This window comes from Corvus kubaryi, unplaced genomic scaffold (assembly GCF_017639235.1).
Source record: "Corvus kubaryi isolate FWS band 111438036 unplaced genomic scaffold, C.kubaryi_AGA036_p1.0 37373, whole genome shotgun sequence".
NCBI lineage: Eukaryota > Metazoa > Chordata > Aves > Passeriformes > Corvidae > Corvus > Corvus kubaryi.
The window spans coordinates 909089-926409 of record NW_024581121.1 but is presented as its reverse complement, the minus strand read 5'-3'; the positions used below and the strand labels follow the sequence as shown (position 1 = coordinate 926409).

The following is a 17321-nucleotide window of genomic DNA, read 5'->3' as shown; positions in this document are numbered from 1 at the left end:
TACCGGACCCACCCGAGCCCACGGCGGCCCCGCTTACCCGGGGCCCGGCGGGCCGCGCACCGCTCCATGTCCCGCGGCCCCGCAGCCCATGGGGAGCGGGCGGGCGGCCGGGCCGGGCCGGGCCGGGGCCGCTGCCTCTGCCGCCGCCTCAGCTCCCCATGGCCGCGGCGGCGCCGGTCGGCGGCGGAAGTGAGGTGGGGGGCGCGGGGAAGCGACGGAGTGCGGCCCCGGGGCTGGCCCGGACTACAGCCCCCGGCGCGTCCCAGCCAGCGGGGCGGCTCCAGGAGGTCCCGGGGAGCCGTGTGAGTCCTGGGGAGCCAGAGACAGCCCCAGGGCCTCCCGGGGGACTCCTGGGGGGGCCGGAGACAGTCCCAGGGGTTGCCAGGGGGCAGTCCCGGGGCCCCGGGGACAGCCCCAGATCCCAGTGGGGCACCCCCACACTAGCAGCACGTGCTCCCCAGGCGAGGGTGCCCCTGCAGCCCGGCCGGCCTTCTCCCTGGGGGGCTGGAGGCCACGGCCTTCACCATATCCCTGCAACCCCGTATCCATAGACAAGACACCCCGTGCCCTCAAGACTTTTTTAATGGTGTGTTAGGGACTGTGGGGGAGACTGTGCTGCTGGCACATGGTGGTGGGGGATACCCGGCAGGCACTGTCCCCCCAGTGTCCTTCTCCTTGGGCAACATCCCAATGTCTGGGTCGATGGTGGTGTTGACTAGAACGATGGAGCCCTGTTCTGTCAGGACGTCGCTGTCCTCCTCCGGGTAGTGGAAAGCCACAAAGAGCTGGTACAGGAATGCGCCCACGGCGGCCCCCAGCAGTGGTGCTACCAGTGGCACCCACCACCACCCGTTGCCCCTGCTGAGGACGGGACAGAGTGGGCTGGGGATCATCCCTGCCATCCCCACCTCACCCCCTTCCCTCTACCCACCTGAAGACCTCCGGGCCCCAACCTGCCACATAGGTGAAGAGCCGGGGCCCGATGTCCCGTGCAGGGTTCAGGGGGCAACCACAGTTGGACCCCATGGAAGACTCAATGGAGAGCACCAACAGAGCCACGACCACTGGTTCCAGGCCCTTGGGGACAGCCTTGTTGCGGGTGTCCATGATGCCCATGATGACCAAAATCAGCACCCCTGTGCCAATCACCTGCAGGGACAATGCAGCAGCTCAGCACCATGGGGACTGGCACAATTGGAGGGGGCTGAGGGAGCTGACAGTGGCACCCACCTGGTCCAAGAAGCCATTGGCAATGGAGACATAGTCAGCTGGGTAGGTGGCAAAGATGGAGGCAGTTTCTCGGGGGCCAGAGACAGTAAGGGTCCCGTTGCTGTAGTGCCAGATGGCATCTGGGGGACAGAGGCAGAGCATGTCCATGAGCCTGGCCAGCCCAGCATCACCGTGGGGTTCCCTTGCCCAATGCTGCTCCCCCATACCATAGTAGAGGATGTAAACAGCTCCAGCAGATAGGAAAGATGCCAAGGTCTGCACAAACATAAAGATGGGAAACTTCCACCAGGGAAACTGCTCCATCAGGCACATGGCAAAGGAGAACGCCGGGTTCATGTGGGCCCCTGCAATGGAGTAGGGAGAAGGGCTGGGAGTGGAGGGTCCTGGGGGACTCAGTGCCAGGGGATAGCAAGAGCTGGGACCCCTTCCTCTGTCTCACCAGAGATTCCTCCCGCTATGTAGATGCCTGCCATGACGGCCAGGGCGCCTGCCAGGTAGCTGGTGAGGAGGTTCCCCTTCATCTCAAAGCTGGTGATCTTCTGTGCAGCACCGCTCAGGGTGATTATCTGTAGAAGAGGGATGTAGCCACACCTTAGCCCTGGTGGCCCTGGGCTGAGAACCTCCCATTGCTGATACTGCAGGGCAGCAAGGCGAGGGCTATGCTGGTGCTACCCCCATGGTTTTGTTCCTCAATACTTGGGACACCAGACAGGGACTGGCAGGGAGGTGGTTACTGCTCTCACTTATGGTTTTGATGGCAAAGCAACCAACTTATAAGCAATTAAGTAAAGTGCTTCTGTGGGGAGGTGGTGGGGAAGAGGTGCCACGACACAGCCACAGGGACACCATTTGCTATCATGGGATGCAGCCCAAATGCTAAGAACAGCACCAGAGCCCCAGCCTTTGCCTGCTCGGAGGCACACACTGCCCACCACCACACCTTAATTGCACCAGAGCCATGGCACAGGGCAGACCATGCTGTGGGAACAGGGTCCAAGTGGAGGACAGGCAGTGCTGAGTTGCACATTTGAGTGTGGGGCAGCCCCAAACCCCTCCAACTCTAAGGGGCAAGCAGCAGAGCCCTGGGACCCCTGGCGTCTGCCACCACCCCACCGTCAGCCCTGTCCCACCCACACGGCCCCCCCATCAGCCCCAGCCCACCCGCGTGCCCTGCTTACAATGAGCACGAAGGTGGACAGCAGCTCAGCCAGGCATTCCCGCACCAGCTGATTCCGGATGCGGAGCAGAGCCCGGGCCCTTGACAAGAAAGAAGTGGTGCCCATAAGTGCTGACTGGTAAGGGGCAGTGGTGACTGCAGCGGTGACAGCAGCAGTGACAGCAGCGGCAGCAGTGAGGGTGGTGTAGGTATCTCATTTGCAGCAGATTTTATGAGCCCCAGAGCCAGGTGCATGATAACGTGCAGACTTTAAACCAATCAGGGCTGCACCAAGGGAGACGCCTGACAGGGAACAGAGTCCTGTGTGGGGCCAGGGACACTTTGTGATGATGCTGCACCTCAGTAGGGCCAGGCCTGGTGGGAGCACCCTGATCCCCAAGTGGCCATGGGGAGCTAAGACCTCACTCAGGTGAGCAGGCACAGGTATTTCCTGGCCAGGAATCCCCTTTATCCCTGCCACATCCCCACCCAAGCCACAGCTGCAGTCAACACTAATAAAGAGGCCCTGGAAAGGTCTCTGGGCTGGGCCAGGCGCTCGAGTGGCCCAGGGGAGGCATTAACACAGCATTGGGCAATGAAATGGGAGAGGGAGGTAAGAAGGGAGCAGTGCAGGCACAGGAACCCAGCAACCACCTGCACCCCTGAGGCAGTCCCCCAGAGACGTCCTGGTGGCCAGGGGGAATCTGCCTCCAAACCCATGAGATTCCAGTCTGAAGGAGCATGGCAGGTCACCGTTCAGCATAAATAGACTTTATTGCTCTGTACACACATACACTTGGCCCCCACAGGGGTCCCGGTGGCTCCGCAGCACTGCAGAGGGTAGGCAGCCTCCAGCCCAGGCACCACTTCCCAGCAGGATCTAACCCATCTACAACAAAAACAGGTGGTGAGAAGAGGCTGCTGCCCACTGCCTGCTCTGACGGCCCTGGCAAGTCCAGCGTCCCCCGAGCCTGCACCTGTCGCACATATGGGCTGCTCAGTCAGGACTGGGCACAGCTACCAGCTCGAGAACCAGCGTCGGAAGAAGCTGCCCAGCGCAGATGAGGGGTCACTCAGGTTGGGAGCATGAAGCTCGTCTTGCTGCGGCCACGTGCCAGCGAACTGTGCCAGCTCCTCTGGGAGGGCACGGAGAACTCCATCAGTGGGGCCCCCGTCCACTCCTTGCGTCCTCCCCAAACCTCACTCACGGTCATCCATGTTGACCACGTCCTCCCGGTAGTCCTTGTTGTGCCCATCCTCCTTGGTGGTGGTGATGAAGGCCTGGTCCCCCCTCCGGCGCGTCACTGTTGTCTCCCGGCGGCCCTGGCTGTCCTGCACAGTGCGGCGCTCCTCTACCGCCTGTGCAGAGTGCCAGGCCCTGAGACACTCCCCGGCCACGGGGACTGTGTCCCCAGGTCTCCCAAAGCCCTGCTGCACCTGCAGGGACACTCACCCCATCAGGGAGAGTCACTTTGGTGACAGAGACACTCTGGAAGTAAGAGTGGGACTTGGGCTCGTTGGGTCTCAGGATGGTCCCCAGCCCCACGGAGGAGACCTGGGAGTCCAGGTCTGGGGGAAGATGTGAGATGGTGGCTGCAGCATGGGGATGTGCCCCAGAGGCTGTGGCAGCACAGGTGGTGGAGCAGCGAGGGCAGAGACCCCCCAGCCCCAGCACCCACCTTGATCTTCCTTGAGGCCAGGAGGAGCCCGGTGAGCATCTTCCAGCTGCAAGACAAAGCCAGGCACCACTGACGCCAGTGACGGGAGGCAAAGCGCCACACTGGGGCAGTACTGCAACAGCACAGAGCTGGCCACCACTGTTGCGCCTGCGGGAGGCAGACCCCAGACCCCTCACCCACCCCTAAGAAGGGTCTCCATGGCCGGGCCAGATCGCCAGCGCCCCCGGAGCTCCCCGGGGCCGCGCTGGCAGGGGCGCTCTCCGGGTGCTTCAGCATCGAGTCCCGCAGCGGTCGCCCCGCGCTGCCTCCATCGGGGCCGGGCAGGGCGGACTCTGGGCACCAGAAGGGGGTCGGTCAGGCCGAGGGGCTCTGAGCGGCCCCAAGCGTCTCGTTGAGCCCTTCCCGCACCCACCGAAAGGCTGCTGGGGATCGGCCCAGAACCCCCCGAAGACGCCCAGGAGCTCGCCCATGTCCCGGAACAGCTCCTCGAAGGCGCCGCGGGGCGAGCCAGGACTGAATCCGAAGCCGAAGTCCTGGGGGGGCTGCGACATGGATGGGCCGCCATCCTCCTCCTCCTCGTCCCACGCCGCGCCGCCGAACAGCGGGTCCCGTGGTCTGCGGGACCGCGGCACTGAGACACCCGGACAGCCCGGAGCAACCGGGGGCGGGCCGGTGCCGGGGGGGCAACTGGGGGCCGGGGGGTTGAAAGAGGGACAGGGTCTGTGCGGGCGGGGCCGGGGGGACCCAGGGGCCGGGCCGGGCGGGGTCCCGGTACCTGCAGCGCCCCGGGAAGCCGAAGAAGCCGCGAAACGCGTCGTAGAAGCTCATCCCGCTCCGGGCCCCGCCGGATCCCACGCCCCCGTCCCGCCGCCGCGCCCGGGCCGCGCTGCCGCAAAGCGCCGCGGCCGCAAAGCGCCGCCGGGTGTCGCGAGGCAGCGGGGCCCGGCCCGTGCCCCCCGAGGGCCGGAGCCCGCCCCGTCCGACCGTACGGGCCCCGTGCCCGCGCTACCCCGGGCCTGGGTGTGTCCCGGGGCCTGGGTGGGTCCCGGGGCCCCCGTGGGGGGCGGGTGCTGCCGGAACCAGGGCGGGAGGGCTGGCGAGTAGCGGGCTCCATGCAGCAGCCCGGCTCTGGCCCCCAGCTGAGCTCCGTGAGGCCAGCGCAGCCCTGCCGCTCCCCCCCCAGCCCCACACAACACAGGAGGGCTCCAACTCCGCCCCCCAGGGCCGCAGGGGCTCCCCAAAGCCGCAGCCCCTTACCTTGCAGCGAGGAGGCTGAGGGGAAGCACAGGGTCAAGGGCAGCTGAGCAGGCGCTGCGGGGACAGGCAGCGCTTCCAGCCGCACCAGTGGCCCCACTGCCCTCCCCCGACTGTCCCGCTGGCCTCGGGGGGAAGAGGGGGCTGGGGAGCACCCCTCAACCTCCAAAAGGAGGACCAGCAGCAGCAGACTGGTGGGGACATGAGGCAGAGCACAGTATGAGGCAGAAATGAAGGGTGAGGGCCTCAGGGAAGGGAGGGGTAGGATAGTGGCATTATCTGTGCACTGGCATCCTGCTGCCCACTGCTGCAGCTGGGCAAAGGAAAAATCCACAAGAGGAGGGCACAAAAACATCAGCAAGACGCTGGGGGGGGAGGGGGAAGCGCTGCCCCCACTGCCCAGGGCCTCCCACCCCCTGCACCAAAAATAGGGAACAAGGCTGAGAAGGTGGAAAAAATACACACATCACTTTGTGATCTTTATTCTCTTCAGTAAATCCCCACTTGGGGCTGCAGCTGAAGGGATCAGGTAGAACTGAAAAATACAAGATCTGGACTGCATAGAAAAAAACCAAAACAAAACAAACAAAAACCCAAACCAAACAAACAAAAACCCACAAATCAAATCAAAACCAAAACAAAACAAAAAAAAAAAAAAACCAAAACAACAACAAAAAAAAACCAAAAAAAAAACCAAAAAAAAAAAAAAGAAAAAAAAAAGAAAAAAATCCCCAACCCAAAAGCAGAAGATACTTACAGCGTGCAAGCAGGGCAGGACCTGCACTCTGGGCCCGTGAGGATGGAGGGACATAGATGGAGAACATAAAATACCGGGGGGGGCCCCCCGTGGCGGGCGTGGGGGGGGAGAAATGAGAGAACTAGAGGACAGCATGGGGTTTTTGTTTTTATATACAAGACACATTTATCCATTAAATTTAGAACACGGTACAAAAAAAACACTTCAACTAATTAATCTTACAATGCTGCTCATATCAATTACTGGTCTTAATCCTAATAATAAGGGGGTTTGCTGTAGGCGACTCGCAGCTTCCACTCCTTTGGATCTGAGAGGTTCTGGGGCAGCAGGATGGGAGAGGGGATAGAAAGGAGTAAAAACCAAAAAAGGCCCCTACGGCAAACGGTTCAGATCTGAATGCAGAGAGAGAGAAAAAAAAAAAAGGGAAAAAAAAAAAGAAAAAAATACAAATTCTATATTACATACAACAGGAAAGTGGCTGAAGACAGACAACGCAGAGGTGCCTGCAGCCTGCCCTGCGGGGCCCTGCTGGGGCTGGGGGCCCGGGCGTTCCCCACCGCAGGGCTCTCTCCTCCCTGGGATCCTTCGTCATCATCGGGGTCGCTGGGATTCTCTTCCGGAAGCAAGTGGTGGCGAGGGGCCCAGGCCTCAGTTGGCGCCCCAGCTGTAGCTGTTGTAGGCGGACTTGTTGGCCTGGGATTTCTGGGGGATGGAGCTACCTTGGCTGCGCTGCCCGGAGCCGCTCTGTGGGAAAGGGCAGAAGGAGAAGCAGGTGGTGAGTGCAGGGGAACCACCCCCAGCCTACTCCACAGGGCAGTGCTGGCACGCCTCGGCCCCAGAAGAAGACACTTTGGACAACAGCTCCTTGGCAGCCGCCACTCTGGCTCAGCCCAGCTGAGCTCCCCGGCGCTGGGGCAGGGGCTGCCTCTGGCAGTGCACAGCTGCACCGTCCGTGCCCCAGCAGCCCCAGCACCCTCCCTGGGCTCCGCTCCTTCCTCCAGGCCAACGGCGCACAGGCCCACGGACAGCTCGCGCCGGCCGCCGAGCAGCAGGGAGGGGGGAGACAGGGAAGGGTGGGTGCGGGTTGTGTCTGCACGTGGGTGTGTGTGTGCACATACTGACTGAGGGCCTCTCTCCTCGCCTCGCGGGGCCACGGGGCAGAAGGAAGGGGCGATGTGATCCTGGGGGCGGGGCAGACCCCAGGGCAAGTGCAATGCATTTTCAGAGAGTTCATTACCTGATCTTCCTGCTGGCGTTGGCAGCACAGTATCATCTGCAAATATGGAAGCTGTTGCAGTACCAGGATATGTAAAATAAAGGGACAAACTATGACAATAGAAATCCATGGTTAGACCTGAAAGCTCCTGCAGGGTCGTGGCTATGGCGAGTAACCCCTTTGGTGCTGACCTGCAGAGCTGCCCCTCTGAGGATGGCGGAGGTCAGGGTGCCCCAGATGTGTCTGCATGAGGGGGCACTACCTGGCCATACCTGGTGCAGCCCAGCAGCAGGGGGGTTGTGCCAAGTACCCACCCTGGCAGAGCGCACCCCAGGCCTTCCTTCTCACCTCGTCCTCTTACCAGCCCTGTGTGTATGTGCAGGTGTGAGCGTGTGCATGTCACTGCGTGTGTCCGCTGCAGAGCATGAGGGAGGGAGGCAGGGAGGGAGAGGGGGACCAGGGGAGTAAAGGGGGAGCAAGAGCCCTAGGAGATACCCCAGCAAGGGGCTCAGGCACCAGGGGCATCGCTTACCTGCCCATCCTGCTGCAGGTGGTGGTGGAGGATCTGCGAGTGAGGCTGCTGATGCGGGGTCAGGATGTGCATGAAGGGGGTGGGGGGGTATGCCGCCGCTGTTGCAGGGTTGATAGGGCCGCCGCTGCCCAGCGCCGAAGGCAGGTTGAAGGAGGCTGCTGGGGTTCCAGTGTGAAATCCCTGCTTCTCGAAGGATTGCTAAGAAGGAGATGCCAATGGCAGAATAAGGGCTGGGAGCCAGGCTGGCAGTGTGCCCCTCCCCATCTCTACACATCACAGGCCCAGAGTCAGCATGTGATACAGAGAAAGGACAGAGTCTCTTCCTATGGCTCTTTCTGGACTTGGAATTGCTCTAAGCTGGGAAAAGTCAAGCATTTCCCTTCTCCAGGCTGACTGATCCAAGGGGAAAGAGACCTCATTGCCCAGGGAGGCTGTCTCAGAGCTTGGCTTCTCTCCCCCAGCAATGCACTCCTGCCCACTCACAGACACTAACCTGAGTTTTGGAGTAGACAGAGCCCGAGATATCCGGCACGCCTGTATTACTGGATGTCACGGATACACCTGGGGAGAAGGGAGAGGTGGGTGTTAGGCAGCAGCCACTGGGCCAGCAGAAGCTGCTTGCTGCCAACACCAGCAGGACCTGGTGGAGAGCTCCAGTGGTCAGAGGTCTGCAGACAGATTGGCCTGGGCAGCCAGGCCCTGGCATGACCACATGCAAAGCACCCATATAAGTTATTTTGATCTGGAGACACACTGTTTCAAAATGCCTCCAGAAACCAGCTGAAGGGCTGGCTGCCATCCAGAGAAACACATGGAAAACAGCAGCTCTGAGGAGAGCTGGGGAACACAGTGGACAGACAGGGAAACAAACCCACAGCGTGTGGCACAGCAGCAAGAACAGCCCAAAAGCTTCTTGTGTGTAAAACAGCCAATTGCATGTAAAGGCAACTCAGCTGTGGGCTGGGATGGCTGGTGCAGTGACTGACAACACAAGCCCCACAGGGTGTCAGCTGTCTGTAAAAGAGGGTGGCCCAGAGGACACCTCAGCCATCATTTAATGCCTGGAAAAAGTGCTGAAATGAAAGCAGTCTGAAGGACTCAGCATCAGGTGAAAGCTGAAATACCTTTGCAAAGGAAAAACAGTATCTTGAAGGGCTCTAATGCAGTGAAAAAAGGGACAAGAGGAATTTAAAGGCTGGAAGAGGGAGCCAAATGCAGCCCTGAGTAAGTCAGCCACACACCAACCAAGTACCAAGACAGGCGGCAGGTTTGTGACCTTCCTGTACCTTTGAATCAAGGACACTTCCCTAGAAAGTGTCTGCCAAACATTGGGGGGAAACAAGTTCAAATCCAGAACAATTGCTGTTCTGTTAATCACGTATAGGCAGTTAAAAAACCCAAACAAAACCGAACAATTCAGCAGCTTAAGCTTCTGATAGGGGTCCAAGGGCCCAGACAGCTGACTGTGGGACACAGAGGAGGGCATGAAGTGATCTATAACCCCCAAACCTGCCCCAGACCTGGATGCAGAACAATCCTGGGCCTTTCTAAGGATAATCAAACTACTTGGGAGTGGCACCCCTGGCATTTTTCTCTATTACTGCTGTAAGACAGCACTCCCTATCACAGCCAGTAAGACTGGGAGCAAGCCCTGCTGCTGTGGAAGGTGCTCTTGTGGGTCTCTTACCAGTACTGTACCCATGAGAGCCATAGCCACTGGGCTGCTGGAAAGGGGTTGCTGATGCATTGACGCTGACATTCACACCATGCTGCTTGGAAGAGGTAGGAGCAACCTACAGAACAGAGAGGAACAGAGTGAGGAGAAGCTTTGCTGTGCCACCCTTCTGCCCAAATCCCACTCCTTGCCTCTGGGAAACTCACAGGGAACACAGCGGGCCCATACTGGAAGGTGCTGGGGAGCCCTGGTACCCCTGTGTAGTATGGCAGACTGGTGTAACTGTAGCCAGGAGGCAGCGCCGGGTTCAGGAACGTCTGCTGCGTGGTGTGGTGAGTCTGGGTCTGGCTCTGCTGAGGCTGTGCCAGAGTTGTTGCAGGAGCAGGAGAAGAGGCATCACCTCGGCCAAATTTTGTTAAGTCACCTGAAACGGAGGTGAAAGGAGAGTGAAGAACAGATGCTAGATCCTGGCCCTTTCCAACACAGCCCAAAGGTGACCCAGTCTTTTGATAAGCAGTGACTTCACCTTCCCCCCACACCTCCTGCCACTGCCAAGGACTGTGGCCCTCAGGAACCCTCAGACCTTTGTACACTGATACGGCAAAACTGTTAATTGCTCCTTGGCCCTAACAGGACTACAGAGACAAAGGAATACACAGTAGCTAAGTCCAAATCTGGCACTGGATAAACCTGCCAGCAGAGCCTGATGCTAGAGCTCTCCCTCATCCTTCTCCATGCACCAGCAGCAGGACTGAACACTACCCAGATCCCTGCCTGGGCTGTGCAGGGCTTGGCTGCAGGGCTGGGGGAAGCTCCCTGTGCTGATCTGGATGAGCACCTGCTTGGCTCTTCCATGCAAACACTCTCCAATTCAGAGCTCACATAGTGCCATGCTCTGAGCTTGTCATTTCAGCCTCAGCTGGGCAAAAGCACTTCCATAGGAACCAGCTCCTGCCAAAGTTGAGGAGAAGTGGTGCTGGAAAAAGAGCAAACCTCAAAGTGCAACAATTCCTAAAGCCTGTGAAAGCTCAGCACAGTCACTGCCCACTGGGGATTGGCAGTGCATTAACGCACCTGCCAAGGTCAGTGAGAGATCATGCACCCACTGGGCTCTTGGGTTGAGTTTGACAGGTCCCAAATTTCTCACTTGCTTTCTCCATGAGACTGTCCCATAGAAAAAAAGAGTAATTTCTCCGTATTTTGTGTTTCTTTGTATTTTTACTCTCAGTACTCGAGAAGCACTGCTTACCACCTGCCTCACAACCACCTGGAAAGCAGTTCCCCAGTAGTAGGCCTTGCAGAACCTTTCAGCCCTTCCTCGCTCCCTTTCCAACTGCCCCATTAACTCCTACTTTGCCCACCTCTTCCCAGTATCAGACCTTGACACAATCAGATGCCCAAAGGGAAGGCAAGAATTTAGCTGTGAGAAGCATGCTCCAAACCAAAAGCAGTGCAGGAGGCACAGTGCAGATGTAGCTCCAGTGGACAAAGACACAGGACACTACTAGAAGCAGCACAAACCCTGATGGGATGGGAATCAGAACAGTCTTTTTCCCTACCAGAATATGGATTGCTGCTCAGGCTGCCATCTCTTCCAGTCAGTGGTGTGGTGGGTGTAGGGAATGGGATGCTGTAGTAATCCTGATGAATAAAACCAAAAGGAAAATACATTTTATCAGCTCTGTCCAAAGTACAAGGCAGTATCTTTTGAGAGAGAGGAATTTCTGTACTGCAGCTGCAAGATACCAGCCACATCCAGGCTGATCATAACCTACAGCAGCCCCAGGTTTTTGTAGCATGCACCATCCCCCTCATCTGGCTATGAGAAGAACCAGATAAGGTCTACTGGTATGCAGTCCTTAAACTGCCTGGACCTTCCCCCTGGCCCCTGCTTCACAAGAAATTGGACACGTCCTATTGCTAAATAAAGCCCATTCTCATTAGGTATTTACTCATTGGCTCAGTCATGGATCAGAGGTGAATCTTTATAACAGTACTGCTGCCGTAACTCATGCTCCCTGGCTCCACAAGGAATGCTGCCGTAACTCATGCTCCCCACGTGCCAAGGAACAACTGATTAACTCCTCACTGCTGCTACGGAGAGGTGCATCCACTCAGCACCCCATTCTGCCAGCTCTTCAGGACTGCCCACAGCTGACCTGTCTCTACCCAAGCAGCACCAGTGGAAGTGGTGTGTCCTGTCATTCTGCAGTACTCACCAATGGGAATCTTGTCTGGAGCATTTGCAAGTCATCATATCCGTACACCTGTGGCTAGAAAAAGAGCCAGAGATGACATTAGGGACAGGGAATAGATAATGACAACTAATTTTAGATTAAACATTTAGATAAAAGTGAGAGAAAACCAGAAGTAGGTGGTCAACAGCCACATGAGCCACCAGGTGCAGGCAGCCAGAGGCTCTACGCAGGTTGATGCTGCCGGAAGTTTGTGTGAGTTGTTCAAAGGAAAGTGCTCCAGACCACAAAGCCAGCCAGCAGTTTTTTTCTGGAAATCATCCCAAGACTAAAATCTGTCCTCACCTTCAGGAGAGGGTGTGACACACACCTCTAGGCTTTGTGGCCATTGTTATCCTTGCCCTGACTCTTTGCCCTTTGTCACATCACATTTCTAACATAGCTCTGTGCTTCCACACACTGTGCTCTGCCCAAGGGCTGCTGCTCCTCACATGCTGGAGAGGCTGCAGAGAACAGGCACACAGATTCTGCTCTGGGGTGGTCACAACACATTTACCCCCATGGGCACATGGATATCATGGAAAAAACAGCAAGGCAGCCCTGCTAGGCTATGTCAGAGTTTTTGCTTTCTCCACGATGCTACATCCCTCCCTGCTGCAGAGGGAGACGGGAGGGACCTGGTGGCATGACACCACTGCAAAGTTCCACTCACCGGATAGGCATGTAGCAACCCTGGAGCCATGATGTATGGATTAGGCAACAACGGTGGGACTCCAGGAGGGAGATTGGGAGGGGCTTTTCCTGAAAAAGGAAGAGAAAAGAAAAGCTCCACAGTGAAGCAAACAGCAAAAGCTCGCTCTCTTAGCCCTCACACCCTCCTTCAGTACAGCAGTACCCAGGAAAGTACCTGACGTGGTTGCAACGGAGCTGCGAGTCGAGGCCGTCACAGTGGAGTTGCTGCTGAGGCTGAGGCCCAGGCTGCTGACACTGCTGAGGCTGGATGAAACGCTGACAGCTGGTGGGGCTGCTGACACCGTGCTGGAGGAGGTGGAGAAAGTACTAGCAGAAGAATGGAGGCTTGCTTCACTCTCCACACTTGTGTGCTAGGGAAGGAAGGGAGGAGAGTCAGGGGACCAGGAAGATGGAACCAAGGCACCGCAGGACACTCTCTACACAGAACATTGCGCAGCTCTGGCTGCATCTGGAAGTTTCTGCAGTGAACCTGGCTTAAGTCCAAACTCCTGACAGTAGCCAACCCCCAATGCTTACAAGCCTCTCTCGTGGTTACATCCCAACACATCTGTCTGATGAGGGGAGCAGGGCTTGACACCACATTTGCAGCAGGAAGATTTATTCTGCTGCAGAAGCTGATACCCAGGAACTGTACTGCAAGAACTCCAGCAGTAGAGATGTTTGGTTACAATGCATCAACTACCAGCTTGCTCTGAATGTGGCTGTGACTGCAGCACCTTCAAGGGCTACTACAGGCTCAAAAGAAGGCACTGCTCAGTCAGAAACAGGCAGAGTATCAACAGCCTTGAGCCACAGATGCACAGACAGTGTTCTGACATAACCCCGTGTCCTCTCTCTCCACACAGCACCCAAACTCCAGCAGGACAGCCAGCAGCCTGGCAGCTCCCATCACCACCACAGCCCCAAGGTCAGGCACCCCAGCAGATCCTGCCAAGTCGAGCAGAAATGTGGTACACAGTGCAAGAGCATACCCAGACTCACCAGAAGAGTTGAAGTTGATGTTCGCCCAGAGGATGTGGATGAGGACAGACTGTTCTGCTGGGTGGGTAATGCACTGCAGGAAAAGAAATAAAAGGCTGTCAAACCAAGGTGAGAGAGTCAACACCATCCCATTTCCCATCTGCTCAAACTGGATGAGTCATCTTAGTCTTCCTCATTGCATGAGACAGACTCTGATATAGATTCCTGCTTCTAGTTCTGCTTCTTCAGAAATCCACTCCCTCCACTCACTCACCTGCTGAGCTGGGCAGTGGTTGTACTGGGAAGCTCCTCACTGTGGCTCAGGCTGCTCAGAGCTGTTGAGTGTTGGCTGGCTGTTGTCAGCAAGGACGATGCAGACACCCCATCGTTGAGGGGTGCAATACTGGGAGCAGAGGGGGAATCGGATTTCACTGCAGGGCCTGTAGCACCTGAGAAAAAAGCTCTGGGTTAAGGGCAGCTACTGGCAATTTCCAGAGGGTGACACAAGGGCAAGGATCAGCAAGTGCTCAGCTAGAGGAGCTGGGAGATCTGGGGCTTCCCTCACTGCTGCCAACCAGTTACACACTTATGATTGTGTTCTACATCTCACACCCAACACTACCATCAGCTCTGCAAAGAGCTTCACGACCTACAGATGATGTGCCTTCCACGCTCAAAACACAGTAAATTACTGTCATAGGTGACCCTTCAAGGATCTCAAGCATCCATCAGCAGAAAGCTGAATGTTTTGAGAGAAGCAAATAAACTGAGTGGCAGCAATTAGTCCAGCAAGGAAAGGACTTGCTATCAGCACAGATAAAGCTTCTCCTTCAAAGCAGAGAACATGAGCAGAAAAAGAGATGCAGGACACCTGCTGTACTTGCAAGACTCTTACCTTCAACAGCCTGTGTGGTTTGTAATGGCGTGGGTTGTACAGAACTGAAACCATTCTGAGGAAGAAGAGAAAGAAGGGATACTGGGCATTACAGCTGCACATTTCTAGAGGCAGAGCTAATGTCACCTCTCTCCCACATCCATCCACAGTTATGAAAAGATCCTGCTACCAACATGTATCATCAGACTGTGCTGGGGCCAGTCCCAAGGTATAGCCCCATGCCAGCATGGTCCCCAAGTGTATATTAGAGAAATCAGTACAAGAAGCTTCTCTGCTGCTGGTAGTTAGACTGCCTCAACATTCTCAATCCCAGTTCATTAGCCAAACCTGATGTTACTGAACTGGTGTGCAGCATTCAAGAACCAAATACTTAAGACAAAACAAAATTCTTTGTCTGCACACCCCTCTCTAGCAGGGTAACTGTGTGACACAACACACACCCTTGCAATCAACTCGACTGCTGTTAACCCCAGTGGCCCAGGTCCAGGCATGAAACACAGCTGGGGGCAGCCAGAAGAGAGCTCTCATGAGGGCCCATGAGCTACATAGTGAGGCTGGAGGATCACAGAACCATTTGATAAGCCACTCAGCTTCCCCTGAGACACTTCACACATTAGGCTCACTCAGCACAATGGATGAGCAAAGCTGTTCTCTTACCTTAGCCTGGGTCAGATCTTTCTGGGGCGAGGAAGAGATAGAATTTGGGTATCGCCTCGTCTGGGTGGATCTCTGTTCGTACAGTGGTCCCTGAGCACTGTTCTGGGAGGTAAATGTTGCTGTCTGTATTGTGCCACTCTGGTAACCAGACTCCTGGCTTTGATTGGACGAAATTGTGGATGAAGATTCACTACAAAAAGAAAATTTAAAAAAAAAAAAAAAAAAAAAAAAAAAGGGTTCCTCCATTTTCCTCCAAAACAGCCCTGCTGTAAACTGCCGACCCAGACTGGGCTCTTCACTTCAAATACTCAAGATAAAAAGCCCCAAGCATCAGTATAAAGGCACCACATGAAGCAGCCAAGCCAAGAAACATGCCCAGAGAGCAGGGCTAGCCCAACCATGGACATCCAGCTGCAGCCTTGCCTCACACACTGCTGTGCCTTAGGCAACACTTCATGAGCTGCCACCACTCAGGTCCCAGCACTCAAGGGACTGGCCAGTTACTAAGGGTCAGCCCAACAGAAGACAAACGCTTCGCTTTGACAAAGCACCATCACTGTAGGTACACCTACCCCACTGTGTCCCAGTTTGCCAGGCAAAAAGAAGGACAAACCACTCAATCTGTTCACCAGAGACATGGAGCAGTTGTGCTGGGGATCCCCTTCCTGTGTTTCCAACAACACAGTTTAAGGGCAGCAGGAAAACTGCTTTCTGTGCAAGTACCGCAGGCCAAAGAGGCACAGAGCTGCCCGATGAGTCTGCTGGCAACTTGTGCTTTGCTGTTGCATACATTGTCCCCCCTTTGTGACCAAAGCACAGTCAGAAAGGGTCTACTAGTATGCAGCACAACTCAAGTCCACAGGACCAGCGACCTTCCAAAGCTGCCTGCGCGGATTAATCTGTTGCTGGTCCTCACCTGGCCGAGCTGGTGTAGAGGCTGCTCTGAGACTGGCTAACGGCGGCGCTGGTTGTGGGCGTCGATTCGTACTCGGCAAGAACAGGCTCTGAACCAAACTGTAACGCCCCAAACTGCAGGTTTAGCCCTGAGATATCCGAGGAGCCAGGCATTTCCACCGCAAGTGCAGGAATCTGCAAGGGACACAGGAACAACAGAACGGGTCAGTCATTCCCAGTGATTAGCCCAGAGAATGACTTCAGCACCCACGTTTCCCAGCACACAAAGGCAGTTACAGGCTTGCAGCCTCTGAATCACCCTGTTCAACCCAGGCAGGCACACAACTCCATCACCCCCACAAACACCCAGGGCTAAGAGCAGGAAGGCCAAGGCCAGACCTTCCCTCAGCAGCCCAAATGGATGTTTCTGCAGCTCTAACACAATCTGATGCCTGCTTCCCCACCATTGGTCTGCACCTTTGATGTTAACGATGCTTTTTTCTTTTGCTGCTTGAGCTTCTGCTGTGCTGGCTGGGGACTTGAGGACTGGTTGTCCGAGGACCCTGGGGACATCTGGGGAACTGGATTGGTTTTGCTGGGCAGTGGTGAGGATGGGGGTGCCGGCGTGGTTGTGGAGGCAGTCACCACAGGCTGCTTCTCCTGCATGAACACTTCTATCATGGTTGAAGTTGATGTGAAGCCCTGACGCTTGGTGAAGGGACTATGCACGGAAGAATCTGTTGGGTTCTTGAGATCTGTGGGACAAGACAAAGGTGAGTTAGCAGGGTTTGTTTCCTTAAAAATAAATCAAGTCCTGACACTTACCAAGAAAAAGAAATCCTTTCCCTCTGTGTTTCATCCTGTGTCTGTTAGAGAGCAGAGAACTTCAGCATCTCTGCTCCCAGCCTCATGCTCTCACCACCATCAATGCCAAGCCTCTTTAAGCCCTTCTTCCCTCAGTTTATTCCACCAACTCTACAGGACAAAGCCAGTTTGCATGACGTAAGTCCTCCATTCTACAAGAAAAGCTGGACTTCAGAGTCCCTCGTGTGGGGACACTGCATGTCAGAGTCCTGCAGGCCACTTCCTTCCCCTCCCTGTTAACATTCCAGCATTCCATTGCCTTCTCCTTCCCCTGCAGGGACTAGGTATCTCCAAGCAACATCACTGCTTGGGGCTGCCTACCCTCAGGTATTTGCACCACCTTCCTCCTCCGACAAAGCCTTTCCACAGTTCATTCAAAAGTAGCTCCTATTCTCTGTGACTCTGCTCTGAGGCTTCTTGTCTGAGAAGATCAGAAGCTGCCAACAATGACTGCCACTAGGACAGGGCTCAGTTTTTCTTCAGCTTAGATTTGAACCAGAGCCAAGATTTGAACCAGAGCCATTTCCCTATAACAAGCACAAGCTGAAGGAAGTGACACTAGCACGCAACCACAGCAAAACTCAGCTTCTCATCTGAAAAGTGC

General features: G+C 56.1%; 3 protein-coding genes across 16 annotated transcripts in view; all 3 read right to left on the bottom strand.

The window, feature by feature from the left end:
• ATP8B2 (ATPase phospholipid transporting 8B2) overlaps positions 1–138 on the bottom strand; it is a 9731-nt gene extending 9593 nt beyond the window's left edge. The window contains exon 1 of the mRNA XM_042034542.1: positions 38–138. Within this exon, the coding sequence (XP_041890476.1) occupies positions 38–68 (31 nt within the window). The 5' untranslated portion in view covers positions 69–138. The remainder of the gene's footprint in view (positions 1–37) is intronic.
• A 426-nt stretch (positions 139–564) lies between these two features.
• AQP10 (aquaporin 10) lies at positions 565–4957 on the bottom strand. Of its 2 annotated transcripts, XM_042034567.1 has the most exons (8): positions 4841–4957; positions 4478–4680; positions 4246–4397; positions 4066–4111; positions 3840–3955; positions 3595–3745; positions 3364–3522; positions 3142–3275 (listed from the first exon to the last, which is right to left on the bottom strand). In XM_042034567.1, the coding sequence occupies exons 1-7, from the start codon at positions 4891–4893 to the stop codon at positions 3404–3406; spliced, it is 840 nt and encodes a 279-aa protein (XP_041890501.1). In that variant the 5' UTR covers positions 4894–4957; the 3' UTR covers positions 3142–3275; positions 3364–3403. The 2 variants fall into 2 exon arrangements, with proteins under 2 accessions (XP_041890500.1, XP_041890501.1); XM_042034566.1 differs by lacking the exons at positions 3595–3745; positions 3840–3955; positions 4066–4111; ... (1 more) ...; positions 4478–4680; positions 4841–4957 and adding exons at positions 565–861; positions 932–1149; positions 1231–1349; positions 1437–1574; positions 1670–1796 and having other exon boundaries at positions 2409–3275; positions 3364–3385.
• An 828-nt stretch (positions 4958–5785) lies between these two features.
• UBAP2L (ubiquitin associated protein 2 like) overlaps positions 5786–17321 on the bottom strand; it is a 30534-nt gene continuing 18998 nt past the window's right edge. For 7 of the 13 annotated variants that reach the window (XM_042034545.1, XM_042034546.1, XM_042034547.1 and 4 more), the window contains 16 exons: positions 16331–16608; positions 15876–16048; positions 14960–15149; positions 14303–14357; positions 13682–13856; positions 13429–13501; positions 12602–12797; positions 12407–12495; positions 11719–11772; positions 11059–11140; positions 9706–9923; positions 9512–9617; positions 8318–8385; positions 7825–8022; positions 7314–7364; positions 5786–6820 (listed from right to left, as the gene is read on the bottom strand). In XM_042034545.1, coding sequence (XP_041890479.1) covers positions 6725–6820; positions 7314–7364; positions 7825–8022; positions 8318–8385; positions 9512–9617; positions 9706–9923; positions 11059–11140; positions 11719–11772; positions 12407–12495; positions 12602–12797; positions 13429–13501; positions 13682–13856; positions 14303–14357; positions 14960–15149; positions 15876–16048; positions 16331–16608 — 2102 coding nt within the window. In that variant the 3' untranslated portion in view covers positions 5786–6724. The remainder of the gene's footprint in view (positions 6821–7313; positions 7365–7824; positions 8023–8317; positions 8386–9511; positions 9618–9705; positions 9924–11058; positions 11141–11718; positions 11773–12406; positions 12496–12601; positions 12798–13428; positions 13502–13681; positions 13857–14302; positions 14358–14959; positions 15150–15875; positions 16049–16330; positions 16609–17321) is intronic. The other 6 variants (XM_042034553.1, XM_042034558.1, XM_042034554.1 and 3 more) reach the window with 2 other exon arrangements.